Consider the following 25861-nt stretch of genomic DNA (forward strand, 5'->3'; position numbering starts at 1 on the left):
TTTTCCACTTTTAAGGGGAGCAATTAACTTCGATGATTAGAAGTCAGGATGATAGACCATTGTACTTGGAACTTCCTGTAGAGGTCACCTTTCAACTGTTCATAGTGCTGTTTCCAGCAAGGACATTATTATTATAATTTCTTTCTTGTCTCAGACGTTATGTCTGGTTAAAAATGGAAGGTGACGTGGACCTTGATCAAGCGTGACTTCCTTTTAACTGTACGGTATATGTTACATGGCATTTAGGAACTTTTGGGTAATTGAACAAGTGTCAATAATTACAGATTTCTGTAGTTGTATATATAAGTTTGGATGTAGCTGTATTGCATTGATGTACTGGTGGATATTGTGTGGTATGACTCCTGTAGTTGATAGTATAATTGGTATAATGTCAACTTTATCCTGATGCCACATGTCCTTGACTTCCTCAGCCAGTTGGATGTATTTTTCAATTTTTTCTCCTGTTTTCTTTTGTATATTTGTTGTATTGGGTATGGATATTTCGATTAGTTGCGTTAATTTCTTCTTTTTATTGGTGAGTATGATGTCAGGTTTGTTATGTGGTGTTGTTTTATCTGTTATAATGGTTCTGTTCCAGCATAATTTGTATTCATCATTCTCCAGTACATTTTGTGGTGCATACTTGTATGTGGGAACATGTTGTTTTATAAGTTTATGTTGTAAGGCAAGCTGTTGATGTATTATTTTTGCTACATTGTCATGTCTTCTGGGGTATTTCGTATTTGCTAGTATTGTACATCCACTTGTGATGTGATCTACTGTTTCTATTTGTTGTTTGCAAAGTCTGCATTTATCTGTTGTGGTATTGGGATCTTTAATAATATGCTTGCTGTAATATCTGGTGTTTATTGTTTGATCCTGTATTGCAATCATGAATCCTTCTGTCTCACTGTATATATTGCCTTTTCTTAGCCATGTGTTGGATGCGTCTTGATCGATGTGTGGCTGTGTTAGATGATACGGGTACTTGCCATGTAGTGTTTTCTTTTTCCAATTTATTTTCTTCGTATCTGTTGATGTTATGTGATCTAAAGGGTTGTAGAAGTGGTTATGAAATTGCAGTGGTGTCGCCGATGTATTTATATGAGTGATTGCTTTGTGTATTTTGCTAGTTTCTGCTCGTTCTATAAAGAATTTTCTTAAATTGTCTACCTGTCCATAATGTAGGTTTTTTATGTCAATAAATCCCCTTCCTCCTTCCTTTCTGCTTAATGTGAATCTTTCAGTTGCTGAATGTATGTGATGTATTCTATATTTGTGTCATTGTGATCGTGTAAGTGTATTGAGTGCTTCTAGGTCTGTGTTACTCCATTTCACTACTCCAAATGAGTAGGTCAATATTGGTATAGCATAAGTATTTATAGCTTTTGTCTTGTTTCTTGCTGTCAATTCTGTTTTCAGTATTTTTGTTAGTCTTTGTCTATATTTTTCTTTTAGTTCTTCTTTAATATTTGTATTATCTATTCCTATTTTTTGTCTGTATCCTAGATATTTATAGGCATCTGTTTTTTCCATCGCTTCTATGCAGTCGCTGTGGTTATCCAATATGTAATCTTCTTTTTTAGTGTGTTTTCCCTTGACTATGCTATTTTTCTTACATTTGTCTGTTCCAAAAGCCATATTTATATCATTGCTGAATACTTCTGTTATCTTTAGTAATTGGTTGGGTTGTTGATTTGCTGCTGCCAGTAGTTTTAGATCACCCATGTATAGCAGATGTGTGATTTTGTGTGGGTATGTTCCAGTAATATTGTACCCATAATTTGTATTATTTAGCATGTTGGATAGTGGGTTCAGAGCAAGGCAGAACCAGAAAGGACTTAATGAGTCTCCTTGATATATTCCACGCTTAATCTGTATTGGCTGTGATGTGATATTATTTGAATTTGTTTGGATATTAAGTGTGGTTTTCCAATTTTTCATTACTATGTTTAGGAACTGTATCAATTTAGGATCTACTTTGTATATTTCCAATATTTGTAGTAATCATGAGTGGGGTACACTATCAAAAGCTTTTTGGTAATCAATGTATGCATAGTGTAGCGACCTTTGTTTAGTTTTAGCTTGATATGTTACCTCTGCATCTATTATCAGTTGCTCATTACATCCTCGTGCTCCTTTGCAACAGCCTTTTTGTTCTTCATTTATAATTTTGTTCTGTGTTGTATGTGTCATTAATTTCTGTGTAATAACTGAAGTTAAATTTTGTATATTGTTGGTAGGCATGTTATGGGGCGATATTTAGCTGGGTTTGCTGTGTCTGCTTGATCTTTAGGTTTCAGATAAGTTATTCCATGTGTAAGTGTATCAGGAAATGTGTATGGGTCTGCAATGTAACTGTTAAATAATTTAGTTAGATGTGAATGTGTTGAGGTGAATTTCTTTAGCCAGAAATTTGCTATTTTATCTTTTCCAGGGGCTTTCCAATTGTGAGTAGAACTAATTGCTTGGGTGACTTCATGTTGCAAAATTATCACTTCAGGCATTTGTGGTATCATCTTGTACGTATCTGTTTCTGCTTGTATCCACCATGCATGCCTGTTATGTTGTACCGGGTTTGACCATATGTTGCTCCAGAAGTGTTCCATGTCTGTTATGTTTGGTGGATTGTCTATTTTATTGTGTGTGTTATCTATTGTCTGGTAAAATTTCTTTTGGTTTGTGTTGAATGTTTGGTTTTGTTTCCTTCTATTTTCACTTTTTTTGTATCTTCTAAGTCGTTTGGCCAATGTTCGTAATTTCTGCTTCTTTTCATCTAATTGCTCTATCACTTCTTGTTGTGAGATTTTACCTAACCTTTTTCGTTTTTTTTCCTGACATTTCATTTCTTATAAATTGTGTTAGCTGTCCGATGTCTTTTCTCAGTTTTTCTATTCTGATCTGTAGCCTGTGTTGCCATGCTGGTTTTGTGGGTTTCTTCTGTGTGTTGGTTGGTTCTGATCTCTGCCTAGTGTGTATATTTAGTGTAGTGAGTGCTCCTATATAAACCAGTAGTTGTAACTCCTCCATAGTTGTGTTTTCATTTATTTTGTTGTGTATGATTGTGTTGATAGTTTTTATTGTTGTTTTGACTTGTGGGTTATTTGGCGGTCTATGCAAGAATGGTCTAATATCTGTATTTGTGTCTTTGTATTCTATATATGTCAGCTGAAATTTTTCTTCTATATCTAACATGTGTGTCACTTCGTGTTCTATTTGTGCTTGTGCTTATTATTATTATTATTATTATTATTATCAGGAATATTATTATATTTTGTGCATGTGAACGTTTGCAGAATATATTAATCAGTTATAACTCAAAACTTTTATTTATAGTCACAGTTCCTGATCCCGTTGAGTAAACAGTGGATTTGCAGACTGGAAATTATGGTCAGCATGTTTTCCATCATTTGCTGGTTGACCAAAAAAATAGGATTAGGCTCTTGTAAACAGTGAACATTAATTATTTATTTGTCTGCTGCCCACAAGCTGGTGATCATGCCTACATAAAATGCTGTGCATAAATTGTAGCAGAGCTGGTGTATGATGTGGGTTCTTTCACAGGTGGCCCCGCTTGTGATGAGGTAGAATAAACATGTGACAGGACTAGAGTAGAATGTGCTGGGTGAGTCAATTGGGCAGGTCTTGGACCTGGGTCTTCCACAGGGATATGACCCTTGTGGCAAGAGTTGGGATTGGGAGTGGCATAGGGATGGACCAGGATGTTGTGTAAGTTGGATGACAACAGAATACCACTTTAGGAGGGGCGAGTAGGCTCATGAGTAGGATGTTGCTCCTTTATGCCTACCTACAATCCTTCCCATCTCTCCTAAAGTGGTGTTCTGTTTCCCACCCAACTACATCCTGGTCCACTCCCAATCCCTTGACTCTGTTACAAGACTTCCCTGATTTCCCCACCCAGCACAACCTGGTCTCATTCTGTAAGAGTGACTTAATGATTTTTGTGGGCTCTATGACAGTTGCTTTGGCAAACATGGTGCCCAATGGCATAGTCTGCAATGCCTGTTTAAGTAAATCTAATGGTTCACTTTTTGTTCCTATGGTTTCTGCCACTGTTAGGAAAATCTCACTGACTTTTTATGGCCAGTTAGGTCAATTTAATAGCACATGACTTGTCACCACTGTCATCTCACTATTTATCAATCAAGTCACTTCTCAATTGGTTTCACAAAGGTTGAGTGTACCCCACTTGCCAACAGCACTCAGCAGACCCATACAGTCGCCTTACCAAGTCCTTAACTTTGGTGATATAATGAGAACCTGTGTCGCCTCTGCAGCAAATCTGTTGGCAATTCTGTCTTCAGGGAGTGGAAAAATCATCTGTCTTGCCAATTTTACTCCTTTCATGCCTAAATAATGCCCCAACTGTCATTGTTCTTGGAATTCTGATTTTTTTACTTACTGTAGTGTATGATGCAGTAAAGAATTCTGCAGTTTTCTAGCAGTGTACCTTCATTAATTTATTAGGGTTAGTGCTCTGTAATAAAAAAGTTCTCTCTTCTTGGCATAAAATACTTTGATCCTAAATACTACCCAGTTTTTCTTTTGGCTTTCACTGTTATTGTCCATAGCCTGCTGTAGAGAAAAACTTGATTTAGTGTGTTGTAAGAATTATTTTAGGAAAAAATTAAATTTCTTATCTACTGTGTGCCATTGACAAACGTCTTCCCATTGTTCATCTTGTAAGTTCTCTCTCAATAGTGTGATTGAGTCAGCATTCACGTTTATGTAAATGTTAATTTTTCTCGACTGTACTAAAACTGTCTGATGGTGATGCTTTAATGTTGCTATTTGACCATCATGAACAGATAATGTATTTACTTTGGGGAAAGTATATATATCATGAAAGATGACTGAATTTAAAAACGAGTTGTCAATGGCTGTTGTGCTTTGTCCTTCTATTCTTGTCAAAATGCTACTTCGGAGAAATAGATCAAAACTGGACATCACTGACTCAGTCAGAAGTATCCAAGATGAAATCAGTATTGAAATATAGTATGATTTTACAATTATTTTTATTATATATTATTAGTACTCTCTCTAATTACCTAATGAAATATAAAACATTTCCTGTTTGAGGATAGTAAACTCTCAGAAATGTTGTCTTGTATGTTCCCATGTTTATCACTGAAGCACAGCATTCCAGCAACTGTTCAATGCAAAGTTTATCTGAATCTGTGTCTTTAATCCAGTGTTTGTATATATCAGGGATTCCATTTTTCATTACATTTTGCCTACAATTATGTGATGTTACGTTATATTGTTCCAGGTGCATCTGCTTAATTTCTATGACTTTCAAATGATTATCAGTTATATTTAACTCAAGGTAAAAACACCTTCCAATTTTTCAATTCCTTGTGTGATGTGAGAAGCTTATCTTTCTCATTTAACAATCTTCTTTTGTTTTGACGAAAAAGCCTAAACGTACTTTGAGTCTTACACTAAGTTGCTCTTACTGTATATGTCGTTATTCAGCAGCTCTGTCCTTCAGGAAAGTTTAGATTAGAAAACATTCAAATTTATATTATTTCAAAAAATTTTACTTTAGGAAAAATTCAGATTTATGTCACACTTTGTGTGGAGTGACTACATGAGGGATGATGCATCAATCGCACCATTATCTGATTGCCACATTTTGTTGAATGACTACTAAAGTTCTGCATTTGCACATCAAAAGAATGTGTCAGCCAGGTATTATCATATCACTCAAAGAGTGACACCATATCATATTAATATAAGGGCAATTCTCAGTGATGTGTAATGGGCTATGGTCCAAACTCTTATTGGATCAGCCAATTATCATTATATGATATTCTTTAACATTATTCAGTACACATTCCACATGGATCACAGACACAAGATTTCTGTTTTATGATGTAAGATTGTCTTCAATTACCAATTAAATCATTTAACAAAAGCAAGGACTAATTTTTTTTATTTTAATCTGGTGCAATGAAATTTGAAAATACATTCTCAATTTTCACCATTGCTCACATTTGAAATGAAAACTAGTATTTCATTTTTACATAAGTATCCTCATGTTATTTGGTTTTGGAACTTTTGCTTTTCAAATACTTCAGTAGTCTGTTATGTTCACTAATAAAAGAAGCAAACAGGTCTTGAAGTCAGTGATATGCCAATATACAGGTAACAGGATTAACATAGATGACCACAGAATTAACTTCCTAAAGAAATGATTGCAGTAAATTGTACTATATGACACTGAAATTACTGTATAGGATTACATCATGAAACTCAGTGCCTGGTGGAAAGAGATAAAAAAAAGAAAGATATCTTCAAGGATAATGAAGAGATGAAGACTACTACAACATAATTTTACAGCACACAAATTCTATAAAAGTATCTTCTTACGATTGACTTGGTGGCTTTGGCAGAAGCATTTCATCAGAAGGTGAACTTGTAACATCAGCTTGAACATCAGCTTGACTGCAAAGTGGTGATTTCTCAAGAGATGTCACTTCACCTGGATGTCCTACATCTCCTTCACTGCTGCTAACTGCTTCATATTGTGACATTCTTTTTGAGCATACAGATGCAATGTCCTATAAGATGACACAGAACAAAAATGAGAAAACAATTAATGATCTAGATTTCACAAAATCGTGAAAATCTAGTTAACAATAAAAGGTAAAAATTAAATGAGGAGAAACAATTCGGCAATAAATCATAAGCTATGACAATTACCGATAGCCACATAAAAATTTCAGCACCAAAATTCCTGTCATTATATTTTGCTATCTAAGGGGGAATTGGAATAGGGAAAAAATATAATGATGTCAAATAGGTAGTAAATATGACACTGAATCAATTGAGAATATCATGCCAAGTACTATTTGCTAGAAAGTCATCAGTCCAGCCACAAGGCTAGTCCAGTATCCCAAAATTTCTCATTTTTCTCACTTAAGTCCAGAATGGTATTTAACGCCTCTCAGAAGTCAAGAAGCAAGGCATCAACATAGACAATGCAGTCTCCTTTCCCTGGGGAAATTGTGGACAAATGGAGTGAACCGAGTTTCCAAGACTGTGACTCACATGATACTTACTGAATTCTACACAGGAAATTTTTTACCTCAAAATAGGTCATAAGACACAGGAATAAAATGTGTTCCATAATTCTGTAACAGAGTGAAACCAGGAGTATAGGCCTATAATTATGTGCATCTGCGTGATGAACATTCTTTGAAAGAGGAGCCACCTACACGTTTTCATCGCCATTTAAAATGCTCCACTGTTCCAGCAATATACACTAACTTGTTAAATGATGCTAAGTCAGAAACTGATGTTCAGAAATTAATTATAGTGGACGTGGTTTGTACTCTTCATTCTAGGTTGGCGTATGTCAACATATTAATTCATACTGTTACAGAAATGAAAGCGAGAGTCATCAAAAATGTAATTAGATCACATAGCAAAATTACCTCGACACTGATGAAAGTTCAACATACACACATTCTGAGACATCAAGGAATCACCAGTTCACTATTGGGAAAGTGTGGGAGGCAGAACCTATAGAGGCAGATCTGGGAATGAACAAGTGAACAGATTCAAATAGGACATATGTAGCAGTTGTTATTCAGAGGTGAAGACATGTGCACAGGATAGAGTAGTGTGGAGAGCTGAATCAAACCTGTTTTCAGAAGGAAGACCACAATAACAGCAATACAAAAATCAGAAGCCTGTTGCTTGTCTGATGAATTATGCTGTCTGCATTGTCCTTTTAGTCAGTGGTATACATAGCTATGTACATTCTTCTCATTGCCATTAATATTTTCATTTATTTTGTCATTTATTTACCAGTTGTACCTGCTCCTCATCCTATTCCACGTAAGATTTTTACTTTTGCTGTGTCTCTTGTCTCTCACTTCCATATGAAACTTTCTGTCACCTTGTTTTTCTCATGCAATCTTTATTCTATTTTTCATTTTCTTCATGTTTTATCACTTCCTTCAGCAAGGAGAGTGGGCAATATTAGGCTTTTCTTATATACCCCTCTTCAGATACAGGGTAAGAGTGGCTTGTTCTGTGTTGAACATCCATTATTTTTGAGTATGATGCCAGAATGGGGGGAGGTTCTTTTATCTCACAACTAGGAAGGTATTTGGAGGGTAGTTTCAGGGACTGTTCTGGTATTCACCTTACAGTCAGGGAAAACAGTGTAAAGCCCTGATGACAATGTATTTTGCCAAAGTGAGCACAGCCGCTTCTTATCCAGTTGCCTACCTTCAAGCTTATCATAAAGCTGGGACACAGTCACATTAACCATCACCTCAATCAACTCTCTGGGAGGTTTCCAGTTCTCGTGCTGTGCATGTTGTGGTTGGTCTTCTCTCTTCAGTGAGTAGTTGTAATTCTCATGATTGCCTGCACATTTGACACATATGGTCTCACTGTGGTAACTCTTGTTAACACTTAAAGCACTTTGGCTTTGTGTGAAGTACAATTGGGAGAGATTCCCCCTTAATTCAGAAGCCTAAGAGCTTGTGCAGCTCAAAGACATGGTCAAAGTTCTTTCTCCTCCCATTTGTTCTCAGCTGTATCACGTACTGGGGTGAATAGCTGAGCCCTCATCTTATTAATCTGGTTGTGTACATCCCCAAACCCAGCACATAACAGTCCCTTCTGGACTGTCTGTTCTTTGTACAGCCACAGCAGCCCCCGAAGGAGTGCCTTGGCTGTTGACTTCTGTTACACCACATTCTCTGGTGTAGTGACGATTTAATTTTTGAGATAAGGCTTCAGAGCCTTATAATTGTACAAGCAACCTGCCTGGACTTCTAGCATGGAGTCATTGTCAAGCTTGTTGACATTGATCTCAAGTGATGCAATGTCCTACAGATCATCATGAAACTCAATCCAGTCTACTAGGTGCAGAAGGAAGGAGATGTAGCCTTTAGGTGATGGTTATTCTGTGCAATGACCCAACGGTCATTTATTAGCTTTAATGTGCCATCTGTAGTGCCTCTATAGCAGGATAAATCACTCTTACTCAACTCATAGTTCTCAGCAGGTCTGCCCAGCTCTTATTCCAACTTTCATCAAGCATAATCAATTGATCGCAATTCATTGTGTCATTTAGTAGCTCAGGTGCTTTGGAGAGCAGGACTGCTGAAGGTCCTTTTGTCTCCTTATGTGGTTTCATCCCTCCCCATGGTGCGACCAAACAACAATAATTTTCTTTCACTGTAATACAGCAGGTACGAAAATGTTGCCGAGATACACCCACTCCACATATACCTGCTTACCCTCTCCAGTGTCTCATTCAGTTTTCTTGGTAGGCTAACAGTATTTTCTGGCATATTCTTTACACCAGCTCTTCCTCTATCTTCTGTCACAACTGTACCACATTTTCCTTCACCTCCTTTACTTCTGATGTACCCATCCTATTTCCAGTTATACATCACGTAACACTAATCTCTGTTCTCCCACTTCCCTTCCTTGAACATTGCTTCATCTTTGCCATTCTCCTACATATATCTTAAGACAATCATAGTACACTCAGTACAGTAATTGAAAGTACTTGCTAAAAAGCAAATAATGGTTGGTATAGAGGTAACAACTCACTGTATAGTTGAGGCTTTGGGTGCTAGGTAGCTTAAGTGTGAAGTTGTACCACATTCTGTAGTGAATCATAGGTACAGGAAACCATGCAAAGCAGTGAGAACCAGATTTTATTTAATGTCTTTGGGGAGACTTTAGAAAAAAAATGTTGCTAATGTTACAGTAGATTTCAGGAAAAGCGTCTCAGTTTATCAGAGTCTCTGTGTCAGGTGTATTATGCACACAGAAAGAAAAATGTAACAATAGTAAACTGTCTACTCTTGGTAAGACGAAAAGAAACCAATCATGTGTGTTAGGAAAATTTGATGATTTTGTGAAAAGTGCTTCACAGTTGAAGGTGTATATATGGATACTGGATGGCTTCATGGATGCTGTTCTTATCGGCTCCTCATCAATGTAGCAGATGACAGCTCCAGTTGTAACTGGATCCCTCAAATTCCAGTAAGGAAGGAGTCGAGAGATTATCAGCTGATTGACTGTAAGTACAGCCTTCAGGAGCTCAGTACTTGGTTTTATGGTGAAATCTCAAGAATTTATTTTTACATTACACATGGCTCACACATATTTTTACACTGCAGCTGCAGATTAAATGCACCAGTAAGGTGCCGTGTTAGTTGTGAGGCTGCAGTATAAAAATATCACAATAATCATACATTACTATTCAACAGGACATGATTTATTAACAACTGGAAGGAGACTCTATAAAGTAACAATGAACGCAGTGGAATACAAAGGATGACATTTACTTCTATGTTAAACTTACGCAGTGTATGAGCCCCTTTTCAAATTTCCATGTGAGGACTGCTCAGAGAGAGGTTATCAGGAGGAGGATGAAAAAGGCAAATGTCAATGAATCAGAGTGTGAAACATTAGAAACATGAACATTGTAGGAAAACTGGAAAATCTAGAAAGAGACAATGTCAGATTAAAGTTAAGCTTGGTAAGTATTAGTGAGGTAAAATTGAAAGAGGACAGGGATTTCTAATTAGATGGTTTGAGGGTAATAGTCACAGCATTAGTGAATGGTGTAACAGGTGTAGGTATCATTATGAGCAGAAAAGTTGGTACCAGGGTCAGTTACTAGGAGCAATAAATGGCTGAGTGGTTTTTTTTTTTTTTTTTTTTTTTTTTTTTTTTTTTTTTTTTTTGAGGACTGAAACTAATCCAACATATTTACTTCTACATCTACATGACTGCTCTGCAATTCAGACTTAAGTGCTTAGGAGAGGGTTCATAGAACCACTTCCAAATTATTTTTCAATCATTTCACTTTCGAATAGCACATGGTAAGAATGAATACCTAAATTTTTTTGTACTAGCATTGACTTCTCTTATTTTATCATGATAGTCATTTCTTCCTAAGTAGGTGGAAGTCAATAAAATATTTTTACATTCAGGTGAGAAAGTTGATGACTGAAATTTTGTGAAAAGATCACGTCACAACACAAAACACCTTTGTTTTAATGACTGCTACCCCAACTCACCTATCATATTTGTGACACTCTTCCCCTATTTCCAAATAATACAAATTCATCTAATTGAAATTTAACATAAATTTTTAGTACTCATGTGGCAAACCTTATACTTTTATTGTTCAGGGTCAACTGTCACTTTCAGCGCCAACAGATAACTTGTACACACCATTTTGTAATTTGTATTGATCTTTTGATGAGTTTACTGGATGCTAAGCAACAGCGTCACCCTCATTTGCAGATGTCCTGTCAATCAAATGTTATGTAAACCTGCAAACAATCTAAGAGGGCTGTTCAGATTGTCCCCTAAACCATTTATAAGTACATTAAGGACAGCATAGCATCTATAACACTTCCTTGGGGAACCCCAAATATCAATTCTGTTTCAGCTCATGACTTCCTATCAATTACTACGAACAGCAATCTTTCTGAGAGGAAATTATACGCTAGCTGCACAACTGAGATGAAACTCCACAGGAACACAATTTTATTACAAAAATCTTATGAGGAATAGTGTCAAAAACCTTCTGAATATCTATAAATATGGATTCAACCTGAAATCCCCTGGCAACAGCATTCAGTACTTCATGTGAATAAAGAGCATGTTGAGTTTTACAAGAAAAATATTTTCTGAATCTGTGCTGGCTATCTGTCAATAGATAATTTTATTTTGAGTATTTAATAATGTTTGAATGTTCTAAAATCCTCCTGCAAATTGATATAAGTGATTTGAGTGTATGATTCAGTGAATTACTTCTGTTTCTATTCTTGTGCACTGGTGTAAAGTGTGCAACTTTAGAGTCTTTAGGTCTGGATCTTTCATACACAAACCACAATTGTTGAGGTCTATGAGGACATGGAGAGAATATATGAGGAAATAAGCTCACCAGACAAAAAATTAATTGCCCATAAATAAATCATTACAGGCATCATTTAATACTGCATAATTCCACTCCTAGACTTGATAACTGCATGGATTTGGTTAGTAAGAGTCCACAAGTTTGTGCACATATGCCAAATCTAGTTAAGCCATTCACTGACTATCTGATCATGCAGTTCCATCACATTTTGGGGCTGCATGTGTTGGTGTTTTACACCATCTTCCAGCAGATTTTCTATGTGGTTCAAGTCAGGTGAATTTGCAGGCCAATCAGATGTTAAAGGATGTGGTAGCATTCAGAAAACCAGTCACATATTCTTTCAGCCCAATGAATATTGCTGTTGTCATCATTATGTGCCTGTATGAGCAACGACCTCTTGCGCCTCAAAGCTGCATCTAAGCCATTGATATCCATTAGAAAAAGGTGCACACTCAATACAAAGCCCCCTGGGAGTAATGTGGGATGCATCTACTTGAACCTGGAACGTATAGTGTGATAAGTTGACAAAAATAGAACGTGAGCCCTGGTAACCCCATTCACATATGGTAATGAGGCTGTGACGGTGTCACAAGTCTTTTACAACTCAAGGAAGTCAGTGATAAGGTCCCTGAAACAAGGGCAGACAGGTCCTCACAAATATCAGAATCATCCAAGGAGAAGAGGAACAAAAAAGAAGATCTCCAAAATAGAGGAAGTTCCAGTGGCCTCATGCCATTGGACTTTGCATGTTCCAACTCTATACCTGAGGCAGAGGTCCTGGTGGCTCTTGTGGCAACGGATTCCTCCCTCCCTCAGTGGACATAGGAGGAACACGAGCCCTATGACCAGCAACCTGTTTGTCCTCCAGTGACTGGCTGATATCCAGTTACAGACCAGCAGAATCCTGAGAGGGGGCACTCCACAGGACCCTGGTGATAGATGCCAGAAGAGGGTGTCACTTCTCCAGCTGCAGACTGGGGATCAACAACCCTGGTGGGTTGGGAATCAACACTCCCAAAGTGGATGTGGAGGAAAGTAGGTGAGCCCTCAACCATTAGCAGAGCATGTGTAGTTGAGAGGCCCTGAAGGGCAAGGGTGCTCTTACTAGAGACAATGACATCACTGTAGCTATAGCAAATGTCATTGTCACATGTACAGGACATGAATGATCATATTTCTCCTTAGCCTCCTGAAATGTGTGTCGGTCAAGTATCTTGTATTCTTGGATTTTCTTTTCTCTTTGGAAGAGAGCAGGGGAAATGGTTCTCCCTGAAATGTGCATAGGCAGGCAGGGGGGGAGGGGCACAAGGAGTGTTAGTGTGGATCTGACACCCACAATCCCCACAGACAGGTCTGGTGTTACAATGTGAAGACATGTGGCTGAATCTCATACATTTGAAGCACTGCATAGGAAGAGGAATGTAGGGTTTCACATGGCATCGATACACCATCAACTTGATGTTTTCAAACAACAGGTCACCTATAAAGGCCACGATGAAGGCCCCATTACCAACCCTGTTGTCCTTTCATCCCCACCGGACGTGATGGACAAAATGCACACCACGTCACTCCAAACTGGCACGTAACTCATCATTGGTCTATAAAAGGAGATCACTGTGTCAGATGATACCCTGTACCCAGGATCACTTAACCCCTTTCCATTTTCAAAATTGCTGCTAGGTCCCCAAACCTATCTTCAAGATGTTCAACAAGGAATACTGGCTTTGTAGTCACAAGAGAATCCCCATTGGCCCTAGAACAAATTAAGTATTATGGAGAGTGTTTCTCCTCCCATTTATTAGCTCTACATTCTTCCCACAGCATTGCAAGGGAAGGAAAGATTGTGGGATCATCTCTCTTCACATTGCAGTAATACCTTCCTTCAGAAGAGACTGCTGGAACTATGCGACCATCAGTGGAAGAAAGTTTGAGCCACTTCATGTGTGAGTTATGCACCTTGGACTCACCTTGGAGCTCTCTCCATGGACACCATCCAGCCACAGCAATGGCTAGCCAGCCAGGTAACCTTTGCTAGCTGTCCCTGTGACCTGTCCATGACGGACACAACTCCTTGGCATATGTGGGATGTTGACGGCACAGGCACCAAGAGTGTGACCCCTATGAGGTCAGAGGACTGCCTCCATATAGGTACTTGACAACCCCCCCCCCCCCCCCCCCTCCATTGGGACGGCTACCATGTCGGGGTCGGGTTTTCGGTTATTACTTTTGCCAGAAAGAAACGATGCAAAGACTGAGAGGCACATAAGGTGGAATGCACACTGTGGTGGGTGATCCTCCTCACATGATCAGCATTTCTACAAAACTTGGAAGAGGAAAGCTACGTCAAGCCCAACAATAGGGAACATGTAGTGAAGGATGTGAAGTTGTATAAAGAGCCAGAAGAGAAAAAATTTGTGTTAAATATCATAAACAAAAACCACATATGTCTGGCACCAAGAAGACCATGGAATGGAAAAGCAGAGGGGAAAAGAGTATAGTAGAAGGATGGACTTGAAGCATGGAAAGATGGAAAGGAAACAGTGCTGTAAGGGCTAGTACATGTGGGCCAAGCACGTACTCACAAGAGAGATGTGAGCCCCCAGGGGAGGGACTTTAACAACATGTATAAATCTTTTGACAGACAAACCACTATAGACGAGGTCAGAATAGACAAGAATATTTGAGAACTAGTCTACCGCACTCTCAGACACATCATCTCAAGTAAAGTTTCTTGGTGAAATATCAGAGCCTTTCGAAGAATGTGCAGGATCTTGACAAGGAGATGGCCCTTTCCCACTTCTGTTGAACACAGTGTTAGATGAAGTCATCAAAGAATGAGGGAAAGGAATTGAGGGTATAAGCATTGGGGCCTCAAGAGAGAGAATCAACTGAAGTGCCTAGCTTTAGCTCACAAGTGGAAAAACCAAGTATGCCTAAAAAGAACTTACATGATATAGCATCACAGACAGACCCCCAAATATTATATGAAAGAACTCATTTGATGGACAATTTATGTCAAAATAAGTGACATCCCAAAATGAAAAACTTTGGAGTTACAAGACAACTGTTTTGCCTGAAGCACTGTATGCCTCAGAAACTAAACCTTTGGAAGCTACTCAGAAATTGATAAAGTTGAAAAGGAAGAGCAAAAAATTCTCAAAAAACATTCAGGATCCCAAAGATACAAATGGCATATGGATTAATGAAAAACTACACAGCTATACACAGCAATAGACAACTTCACTATTCAACATGTAGAAGGCAATCAAAATTCTATGATCACATCTGTAGAATGGACAACATTAGGTTAACTAAAACACTACTCATTATGATAAAGTCAAAAAAGATACAAATCACACAAAGCAACACAGGGAAACAGAAGACAGAGGAATGCAAGAAACAACAAAGTGAAATGCTAAAGAGGTTTTGGGAAAAGAAGATAGAGCTAACAAGTTCAAGTGTCCTCTTTAAAGGGGCACGATGAAGAAAGATGAAGAATAATGATATCTGAATTTTTTCTTTGTTAATCACCTGTGAATCTATTGTCACAAAAGTGTCTCATATGTAAAAGAGAATATTATCCTAATATCCATATATTAACAGTTACATACTTCACTCACCTCTGGTGGTTCAGCATCTTCAAAATCTGTATCCCATGAAGCGGTATCACTACCAGAAGAGCTGGATAGGACGCCCCTCAGTGGTAAATTCCTACAAAGCAAATACTTGAGTCACAAGAATTAAGATAATGATACTTGTTAAAATGCTGAGAAGAATGACATATATGGAAGCTTTCAATGAAACTGTAATGTGGATACAGAATTTTACCTATTGCATCCTTGGCAGTGAAAGCATTAATACAAGCAGTTCCTAAACAGCCACTGTTTAGCACTGGACAGTGTAACACTGGATCCTATAATCTAGTTTGTACAAAGAGAAAATATATGTACTGTTTGACATTACAATTGCAGTACTTGAGTATTTGTATATAAAAGCAAAATAACAACAAGATAAAGAGCAAAATGAGAATTGTTGATAATATAAGCCTTCTCTGTGGGAATGACCAGCAACAAACTGTCCATTCGCATGAACGGACACAGGCAGACAGTGTTTGTTGGTAATGAGGATCACCCTGTGGCTAAACATGCCTTGGTGCATGGCCAGCACATCTTCGCACAGTGTTACACCATCCGGTTTATCTGGATACTTCCGACTGACCCCAACCTATCAGAACTCCGGAGATGGGAACTTGCCCTTCAATATATTCTCTCTTCCCGTTACCCACCAGGCCTCAACCTCCGCTAATTTCAAATTGCCACCCATCGTACCTCACCTGTCATTCAACAACAACATCTTTGCCTCTGTACTTCCGTCTCGACTGACATCTCTGCCCAACCTCTGCATTTACATATGTCTGCCTGTGTCTGTATGTGTGCGGATGGATATGTGTGTGTGTGTGCAAGTGTATACCTGTCCTTTTTTCTCCCTAAGGTAAGTCTTTCCGCTCCTGGGATTGGAATGACTCCTTACCCTCTCCCTTAAAACCCACATCCTTTCGTCTTTCCCTCCCCTTCCCTCTTTCCTGATGAACCAACCGTGGGTTGCGAAAGCTTGAAATTTGTTACAGCATCTTTGTTTTTATATATATTATTATTTTATATATATTATTTTATATATTTATATTACATATATTTTTTATATATATAATTGGATAGGTAAAAAATCTACCCACCAAGCTGTGGCAGGAGAACACACAGATAAAAAAGGTATGCAAGCTTTTAGAGTCAGTAGGTCCATATTGTGACATAAGGGTTGAAGTGGAAGAAAGAGGGATGGAGGAAAAGGACTGGAGAGGTTTAGGAAAAGGATTAAAGTTCAAAATGGTCATCCAGAACCCCAGGTCAGGGGAGGCTTATCGGACTTCTCATACCATATGAGGATTCTGGGTGACTTTTCTGAATTCTACCCCTTTTCCTAAATCTCTCCAGTCCTTTCCCTTCACCCCTTTTCCCCTTCAACCCTTCTCCCAGAAGAAGGAGCCACTGGATCCGAAAGCTTGCACATTTAAAACCTATTTTATATGTGTGTTCTCCTGCTGTCGCTTGGTGGGTGTATTTTATCTACCCAGTTACATTAAAGTGAGAATTCTACCTGCTTCAAGTGACAGGTTGGAAGGAAGATGTCAAATATATTCTTAAAGTAGTACCAATGCACTGGATTTCATGCACCTACGTCCGCTTTGTGTAAGGATCTGCAATGGGTACTATATTTGTGAACAAAGAGTTCACAATGATGTAAAGGTGCCTGTGATTATTAATGAAGCCTAGGCTAAATTAATCAGGCAAGGAAAACACTGATGACAACATCTGCAGCTTATACACAATGGTAAAACATCGACATTGTTTCTGTGGCTGCTTTCCCACATATTACATCATACAAGTCTGTGGCAGTTTCAGCACCCCACACTTCTACACCAGGGCAGGTATTTAAAAGTTGCTACGGCAGACTACATTTAGTAAGAATGCCAGTCCGTGCCTAGCTCATGGCCCCAGCAGTCCTTTTTTTGTATCCAATTATGCAAATAAAACTAAGAGCTTCTCATTCAAAGAGAGAACATCAACTGTTAGCTAAAAGTCCACATTTCAAAACTTCAGACTAAATACAGGAGTGATTATTGCATCAAAAGGAGAATTGACTCAAGGGAATTGTAAAATTGGGAGGACACAGAATGCCTCTCCAGTGTCTTACTTGGTGATAAAATCTGATTTTGAAAACATCTGCAACTGAGGATCATGTTGACTGAATTAAAAATCCACTGCAGTAGTAAAAATGCATCTTTTTATTGGATGACTAGTGCCACACATCCATGAATTTAATAAATTACTTGGTGATATCTGATGATGGGGCTATAAACTTCTAAAATGAGTTGTGCAATGAATAAACAAATGTTTACAACTGCAGCATATTTTTAATTCAACCACCATTCCCTTGATGAAATGAAGTTCCAGCACTCCCATTAACACACTCAATCATATATATTTACTTCTCTCTCTCTCTCTCTCTCTCTCTCTCTCACTATCTTTGGTTTCTTTCTCGTCTCCTTTTCTGTTTCCAACTTAACTCTTAATGGCACTAATCATTCCCCTTCTCATTTCTCTTTCACTTAACCCAACTTTATTTTTCACTCTGACCTTATATTGTCTCTGGCCTGAAGCTAGTACAGTGCTTACCGTTATACTATCTATGACCTAATGCTCTCTGATAGCTCCCACCTCATCTTTCTACATTTACATCTACATCTATATTCTGCAGACCACCAAGAGGTGTATGGCGGGTGGTACATCCCATTGTACCTATTATTAGGGTTTCTTCCTGTTCGATTCACGTATGGAGCACAGAAAGAGAGATTGTTTGGGTGCCTCTGTGTTTGCAGTAATTATTCTAATCTTATTCTCATAATCCCTATGTGAGTGATATGTAGGTGGGTTGTAGTATATTGCTAGAGTAATCATTTAAAGCTGGTTCTTGCAAATTTGTTAATAGACTTTCTCAGGATAGTTTACATCTATCTTCAAGAGTCTTCCACTTCTGTTCCTTCAGTATCTCTGTCTTCCCTCATTCTCACAACAGATGGGTTCCTACCAACCTGGGCTCTGAGCGACCTGTCACTCCTTCCCAACCTTCCCCAATGTATCACTCTTTTCTCCCTCAGGAAGAAACTAATAGTTTCAAAAGCTAGGAATAGTGTTTTCACTTTTAAGTTTGTTCATTGGCAATATTGGAAGTTTACCTTCTGCAAATTGGTACTGACCACTTATTCAGTCTCCTTGTAATTTTGAAGTTTTCCTATACTTACGTTTTCTTGAGTTTCACTTAATATATCTCATACCACTATATTATACAACTATAAGCTAATACAATTCAACAAAAACTGTCAACATTTACTTCAAATGCTCTGAAAACAAAAAACTGTATTAAAATAAGGTGATCATGTGTTAATATTTAATCATGTTTGAACGAGAAGACAACAAGATGACTGATTATTGAGGAGAAGATTACTCTTGATATGAAAAAGAGTTTCTGATGAGATCACAGAAAGATGATAAACTAAAAAACATATTAAAACATTATTTTCTTACGGGTGGCTTGGTGGTTTAGGAAGAAGTTCTTTCTTGTGTGTTGTATCTGCTTGATCAGCTTTTGTTTCCTTCAGATACCTCAAGGCAGGTGATTTCTCAGGTGATTTGAGTCGATCTGGAGGAAGCAAATCCATTTGGCTACTGACACCGGTTGCTTCAGACTGTGACATGTTTCCTAAAGTTACTGGCGCAGCCTCCTACAAAATGTGAAAAAAAGGTGCTTAGTGCTGTTTCAACACATCTTGGGATTAACTTTTCATTTTTTAATTGCACCATCTGAGTTAAAATGAAGGAAATATATAATTTAAAGGTAAAGGAGACTACTTATCAAGTTGCAGAAGCACTGAGTCATCCACAGGCACACAAAAAAGCTTTCATACACACACACACTCACTCACTCACTCCCTCACTCTCTCTCTCTCTCTCTCTCTCTCTCTCTCTCTCTCTCTCTCTCTCTACCTTTTCATTCTTGGCCATAGTCTGGCTCTGGCAATTCATTCTGGTGGTAGTTGGTTGATGGTCATACCCACATACAGTTCTGTACAGAAATTGCAACAGAGCTGGTATATGACATGGCTGCCTTTATAGGTGGCTCTACTTCTGATGGGATAGGGTAACCTGTGACAGAACCGAAATGGGATGTGCTAGTTGGGTGAATTGAGCAGGTCTTGCTCTTGGGTCTTCCATAGGGATGACTCTTGTGGCAATGGGTTGGGAGAGGAAGTGGCATAGGAACAGACCAGGATGTTGTACATGTTGGGTGAGTGATAAAAAACTACTTGATGAGGTGGGAAGGATTATGAATATCAAGTGCCTGAATGGAGTGTCCCTTTATCACCCAGTAGCACTCCAAACAGGAGCAACTAAACACAAGGGCTGTGATTATTTGTTATCATGCCTGGAAATAAGTGAGCTCTTCTCTTGATCCTTCCCACCCCTTTTAGTCTGGAAGTCCACTGCCCGTCCAACCACCATGAACATCCCAGTCCATTCCTATACCACTCCCATTCCCAACACCTTGCCAGAAGGGTCATATGCCTATGGAAGACCCAGATACAAGAGCTGTCTGATCCATCCACCTGTCCATCCTACTCAAGTCCTCTCACCGGCCTATCCTACCCTGTCTCAGCAGAGGCAGAGCCACATGGGGAATCAGGTATGTCATACACCAGCTCTGCTACAGCTTCTACATAGCATTTTATGTGAGCATGACCACCAACCAGCTGTCCACCAGAATGAATAGCCACTGCCAAACTGTGGCCAAGAACATATTTGACCACACAGGGGCACAACATACTGCTGAGCACAACATGTTCAAGTTCAATGACTGCTGCTTCACAACCCCTACTACGTGATTCCTTCCCTCCAGCACCAGTTTTCCTGAACTACGCAGATAGGAGTTATTCTTAAAAACATCCTTTGCTCACGTAATCCTCCTGGCCCCAATCTCCACTAACCCACTGCCCCCATGACCTCTCCCCAACAGTTTCCCCTTCCTCTGTCCTGTCATCCCCTCCCAATCCATGCCTCTACATTACTGCCATTGTCACTGTGCACTGCAGCTTACCAGCTCCAATGCCCATGTGTCACATGGCTAGCCTGTGATCCTGCCACCTCTCTCACCCAAAGTCCCATCCCACCCAACATAACCCCTACCCTAGCCCACCTGCTGAGGTGCAATCCTGGCATTGTGTGACCACCCAGCAAAATGTTGGTCCACAGGTGTGTGTGTGTGTGTGTGTGTGTGTGTGTTTGTGTGTGTGTGTGTGTGTGCGCCCAATATTTTACTCCCAACTATGGTCTGCTTATGGGATGAGCATGAGCAGTGCAAACCCATGTTGTTGTTTAGATCTGGTTTGATACAACTCCCCATGCTACTCTATCCTGTGCAAGTCTCTTCATCTCTGAATAACTACTGCAACCTACATTATTTTGAATCTGCTTACTGTATTCATCCCTTGATCTCCCTTTACAATTTTTAACCCGACACATCCCTCCAGTACTAAATCAGTGATCTCTTGATGTCTCAGAATGTATCCTACCAACCAATATCTTCTTTTACTCAGGTTGTGCCACAAATTTCTTTTCTCCCCAATTCTATTCAGTCCTTCTCCATTCGGTAAATGATCTACCCATCTAATCTTCAGCATTCTTCTGTTGCACAACATTTCAAAAGCTTATATTCTCTTCTTATCTAAACTGTTTATCATCTGTGTTTCACTGTCATGCAAATAGATATTATGCATACATATACATACCACATTGTCCATGACTAATCTCATTTAATGTTACTCAGATCACCTAATAAATATATACACAGCATGTTTTTCAGTATCAGACAATTTAGCATTAGTTTTCAAAGTAACGTCTTTTTTATTAATTTTCATCTCCCTTTCTAAAAAGAACACACTTCAGGCAAAGCTGTTACAGGCCAAACTCTCTTGCAATATAGCCAGAGATGTAGGGGATCATGTTAAGTGTGACCTAATAACCAATGTTGGTATCTTCCGGATTGACCACTAAAGCAAACTAAAAGTCACACCTGTGGCTTCTTAATATCAGTTAATTCTGTTATTACATTGAAAATATTCTCAGCAATTTTTTTAAAGTGCCCAACATGATATAGTCACAGCAGTTTGGCTTAGTGGCTTTATGAGTGTCAGACTAAGAAACCAAATGTCTGGGGCTCAATCCAAAGTTGGTCCTAAAATTTTCCTTCTCACTTGTTGCTTCTTTCACCTCTGGCAAGGATTTGTTAACATCAGATACACCAGTCTGTGCTGTGGTTGGGAGTCCATATTAAATTGTCGTCCCCTCGTAGCTGGCAGGGTAAATCAATTCAAAGGTCAGAGGGAGATGAGGGCATACCACTTTAAACAGGACCATCTCTAGTAAAGCATTCTGGTGTCCAAAGTAACCTTCAAGTTGAGAACAGCTTTCAGTCACAGTGATGCAGTTTGAATGATTTTCTGTAATTATATACCTGACTATTATGCTGCAAATGAAGATTCCATCATGACTGTATGAGGTGGAATCCAAACTTTTCGGGACTGGTGCTGCTATCTGGAAAGTAGGAGTAGTAGATCTTTGCACCGCTAGGTGGTGAGAGCTGCATATCTGATGAGCCATTGAGCGGAGTGGCATACAGCTGGGAGTACGTGTTGCGTGTCCACAGTGATTTCTGTAATACACTGGGTTTGGTGTGTGGCAATTTTATGATGGATCCGTGAACAGAACAGCGCATGTGTATCAAATTCTGTGTGAATCTCAGGAAAAGTGCTATGGAGACCCTTGCAATGACTCAACAAGTGACCCACAGACAAAGCAACAATCGTCCCAGTGAAAGAGCCCAGGCTCCCGAAGGCCCAAAAAAGCAAGACAGGTGAAGAGCAAAGTGAAGAGCATATTCATCATTTTCTTTGATACCATGGGAATTGTGCACAAAGAATTCATCCAACCAACCAAACAGTGAATTCCAAGTACTACTGTGACATTTTGTGACGGCTCCATGAAAATGTGCGGCAACAATTAGCCGAACTTTCACATCAAGGGAACTGGCTGCTGCATCATGACAACGTGCCCAGTCACACGCCCTTGTTCACCAGGACTTTTTGGGCAAAAAACATGGCCGTTGTACCTCACCCACCATACTAGCTAGATTTGGCACCTTGCAACTTCGTGCTATTCCCAAAACTGAAACTCAAGTTGATAGGTCGTTGGTTTGACATTCTAGAGAGGATTCATGTAGCACACCCTCAAAGAACAGGACTTCCAGAAAACGTTCGACCAGTGGCAGAAGCGATGGGACCGGTGTGTACGTGCGGATGGGAACTACTTTGAGGGTGATGGTGACCATTGGTCCAAAGGTAAGGTTTTCAACAAATGGCAGCACCAGTCTTGAAAATTTTGGATAGCTCCTCATATGAACCGCATACACTGGTAGGAAACATAGATTCACATGACTTGTAAAATGTTTTTAGAACACAAAATACTTTTCAAGCTTAGTGTCAATGGGCTACAAAATGTACTGTTCTACATTGATTTATCCATAGCTACAGCTGATAGCTCAAAAGTACTCCAGTTGTATCTAAAATATTGTAATGGGAAGCCCTAGTGGAATGTATATAGTTTCAGATTCGTGAAAAGTGCTGAGTCACCAAATAATATATTGTTTATGTTGTAATTCATCAGTACAAGATCACATAATTTTGTGCATTGTTCTTCATTTTGGAAGTAGATGTTGTATACCAGATTATATGAATGAACATATCACACTTAATAGTGTTACTTAGTCATACAATGCGGGCTTCAACAGTTGCTGTTTCCTTCCAGGCTCAGACGTCATGATTGTTAAATAAAACTATTCCCTGACATCTACTGTTCTCCCTCCTAACATGTCTCACAGAGCCAAAGACAAAACATCAGAAAATAGTATTATATATCAACCATGGCCTCTCAACACACAGTTTTAACTGAAGTGATATACAGCATTACAACTTATTATTTCCTTTTTCTCCCAATTTTTCTCAACTAAGGCCTGAGTGGAATTTAATGCATTCTTACAAAAATCTTTTTCTCTTCATAGGACTTCTACTTTTTTCACTCGCATTCCTTTGCTCCTTGATCAGTAAAACTTCAGTTCTACTTCCAGGTAGTTTCTACTGGAAAGTACTGATGGTTTTCATATAGCTCCTGTACTCACTTTCATCACATATTATCTCTCACATAATACCAATCTCTTCTCTCTTTCTTGACCTCCTGTAACCATTTGCTGATCATTTTCAATCTAATAACGTACAGGGCAAATAATTTTGCTTAACATGTGCAGGTCCATTCTCAAAAGAGTCTACAGAATGTAAAGCTCTGTTCCTGTATGGTTCGTCTAATCTTTCCAGTATGTTTGTGTAAGCCACCATTTCTCCTGTTCTTTTATGTCCCATGTGCGGTTTTCCGTTATCTTAAAATTTCCACCAAGAACCATCTTTTACGTATGTAATTTCTCAGTTGCTTTCCCAGAGTATATGATTCACCAAAAATTTTGCCTGAGTGTTGTGGCAGACATGCACAATATTTAGACCACAGGCTGAATTTTAATTATTAGGTGAGCTCATGGACTGATGCCAGTAGACTGGTGTGGTCTCACTTTAGACCTGTGGGCATACCCCACCACCAGTGGCATTTTGTTCGAGGTTCACATCCCAATACTGCACTCAGCTTTCTGCTTCAGTTTCAATTATATCTTTCATAATTAAGTCCCATAAGTTAGGGTTCCAGACCACCATACATGTTTGGTGTAAATCTATGGGGTTTCCATCCAGTAATCAGTGTTCTGTAACTGTTGGCTTGCCAGGCTGTTCCAAATATTTGTGCCACCGGTGTTCAGTACCGCATTTTCCATAATTGTGATAATTTGGCTGATGCATAACAGAGCACATTGGCAAGACTTCTGATTCAGCCTTGATTTACAGATGCCTACATACTGACCAAGAAAAATTTAATTTTGGTGAGTGAGCAGAATATAGTTCACATTTGTTGCTTCTCCATGATGAATACAATTCTACACAAAACAGCACCAGTACATGGAAGAAACATAGTTGCTTGTAGTTTGTCTGCCTCCTCCTTGGTCGAGTATTAGTATATGTCAGAGAGTACAATGAATTTACTGCATGGCAAACCCATTGCTGGTGAATATAATTTCCAGAGGCTCTAATATGGGCATCAAATTTTAAGTCTTACGTGCCACTGGTTTGCAAACACCCGAACACCAATCTACTGTGTAGGACAGTGTCAATGGACTGCTTGTGCATATAGTTTCATGTGAATAGTTTTATGGTAAACATTATGCTTTAATGTTCATCACTTTTCCTCCCAACCAACACATTCAAAACTGGCAGTTTCCCCACCTTTTCAAGTTCTGTAGTGAGTGTTATGTTGAAACATACTGAGTTCAGATACTGTAGGAACCCTTTCAATTCAAACATGGGCAAACAAATTATTGGTGCTCATGTGATGGGTGCTTCAAAAATCAAAGAAGTCAAAATGCTGAAGACAGCAGTTGTCACTTACTATGGAATAGTGTAACATCAGACAGTTGGTCCACAATGCAGCAAGTGACTAATCAGTTCAGTACTAATACAAGTGAGTGGCCATATCAACCAGCCTCATTATGAGATACAGAAGCCACTACTCAAAACATCGATCTCTGTTCACTACATCACAGGCATAGAGATTAGAAGAGCTGCAGGACCCCTGTTGCTAGATGCTCAAAGCATTCAGAAAGGTGACCCAAATTCATGAGTCATAGTACTTATTGGTTCATGCCAATGATAGGGCATGAGGCCTCATTCACGTGGGTGGTGAGATATTCTCATTTGGGAGATATTTACATAGATTGATGAAAGGTCCTTGATATGAGGGTAGTAATGAAGTTTTAACTATCACTCGAAAAAAGTAAAGTTACATACTCAATTTTTTGTTTGTTTTCAGTTAAGCCTGCAGTCCTGTTACAGATTGAAATCCCCACACCCCAATACCACAGACCCTGTAAGAGGAGACAAAATGAAATAGAACACACCGCTGAAAAGGCAGAGGGTCTGCATCATTTTCTTCAGGTTCTTCTACTAGCAAGCTATGTTACTGTGGTGCAGGGATTTCAATGAGTATCATGACTGCAGACATGTACCTGGAGATAAACACTAAATTAATTACTTTAACTTATTTTCTTGAGGTGATGATCAAAATTTTATGATTACCACTTGAATCCTATATGTCACTTGTAAATGATACAGGA

General features: G+C 38.9%; 1 protein-coding gene across 1 annotated transcript in view; it reads right to left on the bottom strand.

Annotated features, from left to right (window-relative positions):
• The window catches only part of LOC126473170 (uncharacterized protein DDB_G0284459-like), a 424439-nt gene that overhangs the window by 97516 nt on the left and 301062 nt on the right, over window positions 1–25861 (bottom strand). The window contains exons 10-12 of the mRNA XM_050100050.1: window positions 19072–19268; window positions 15553–15643; window positions 6394–6584 (exon numbers count right to left, since the gene is read on the bottom strand). Of these exons, the coding sequence (XP_049956007.1) occupies window positions 6394–6584; window positions 15553–15643; window positions 19072–19268 (479 nt within the window). The remainder of the gene's footprint in view (window positions 1–6393; window positions 6585–15552; window positions 15644–19071; window positions 19269–25861) is intronic.

Source organism: Schistocerca serialis, chromosome 4, assembly GCF_023864345.2.
Source record: "Schistocerca serialis cubense isolate TAMUIC-IGC-003099 chromosome 4, iqSchSeri2.2, whole genome shotgun sequence".
Classification (NCBI taxonomy): domain Eukaryota; kingdom Metazoa; phylum Arthropoda; class Insecta; order Orthoptera; family Acrididae; genus Schistocerca; species Schistocerca serialis.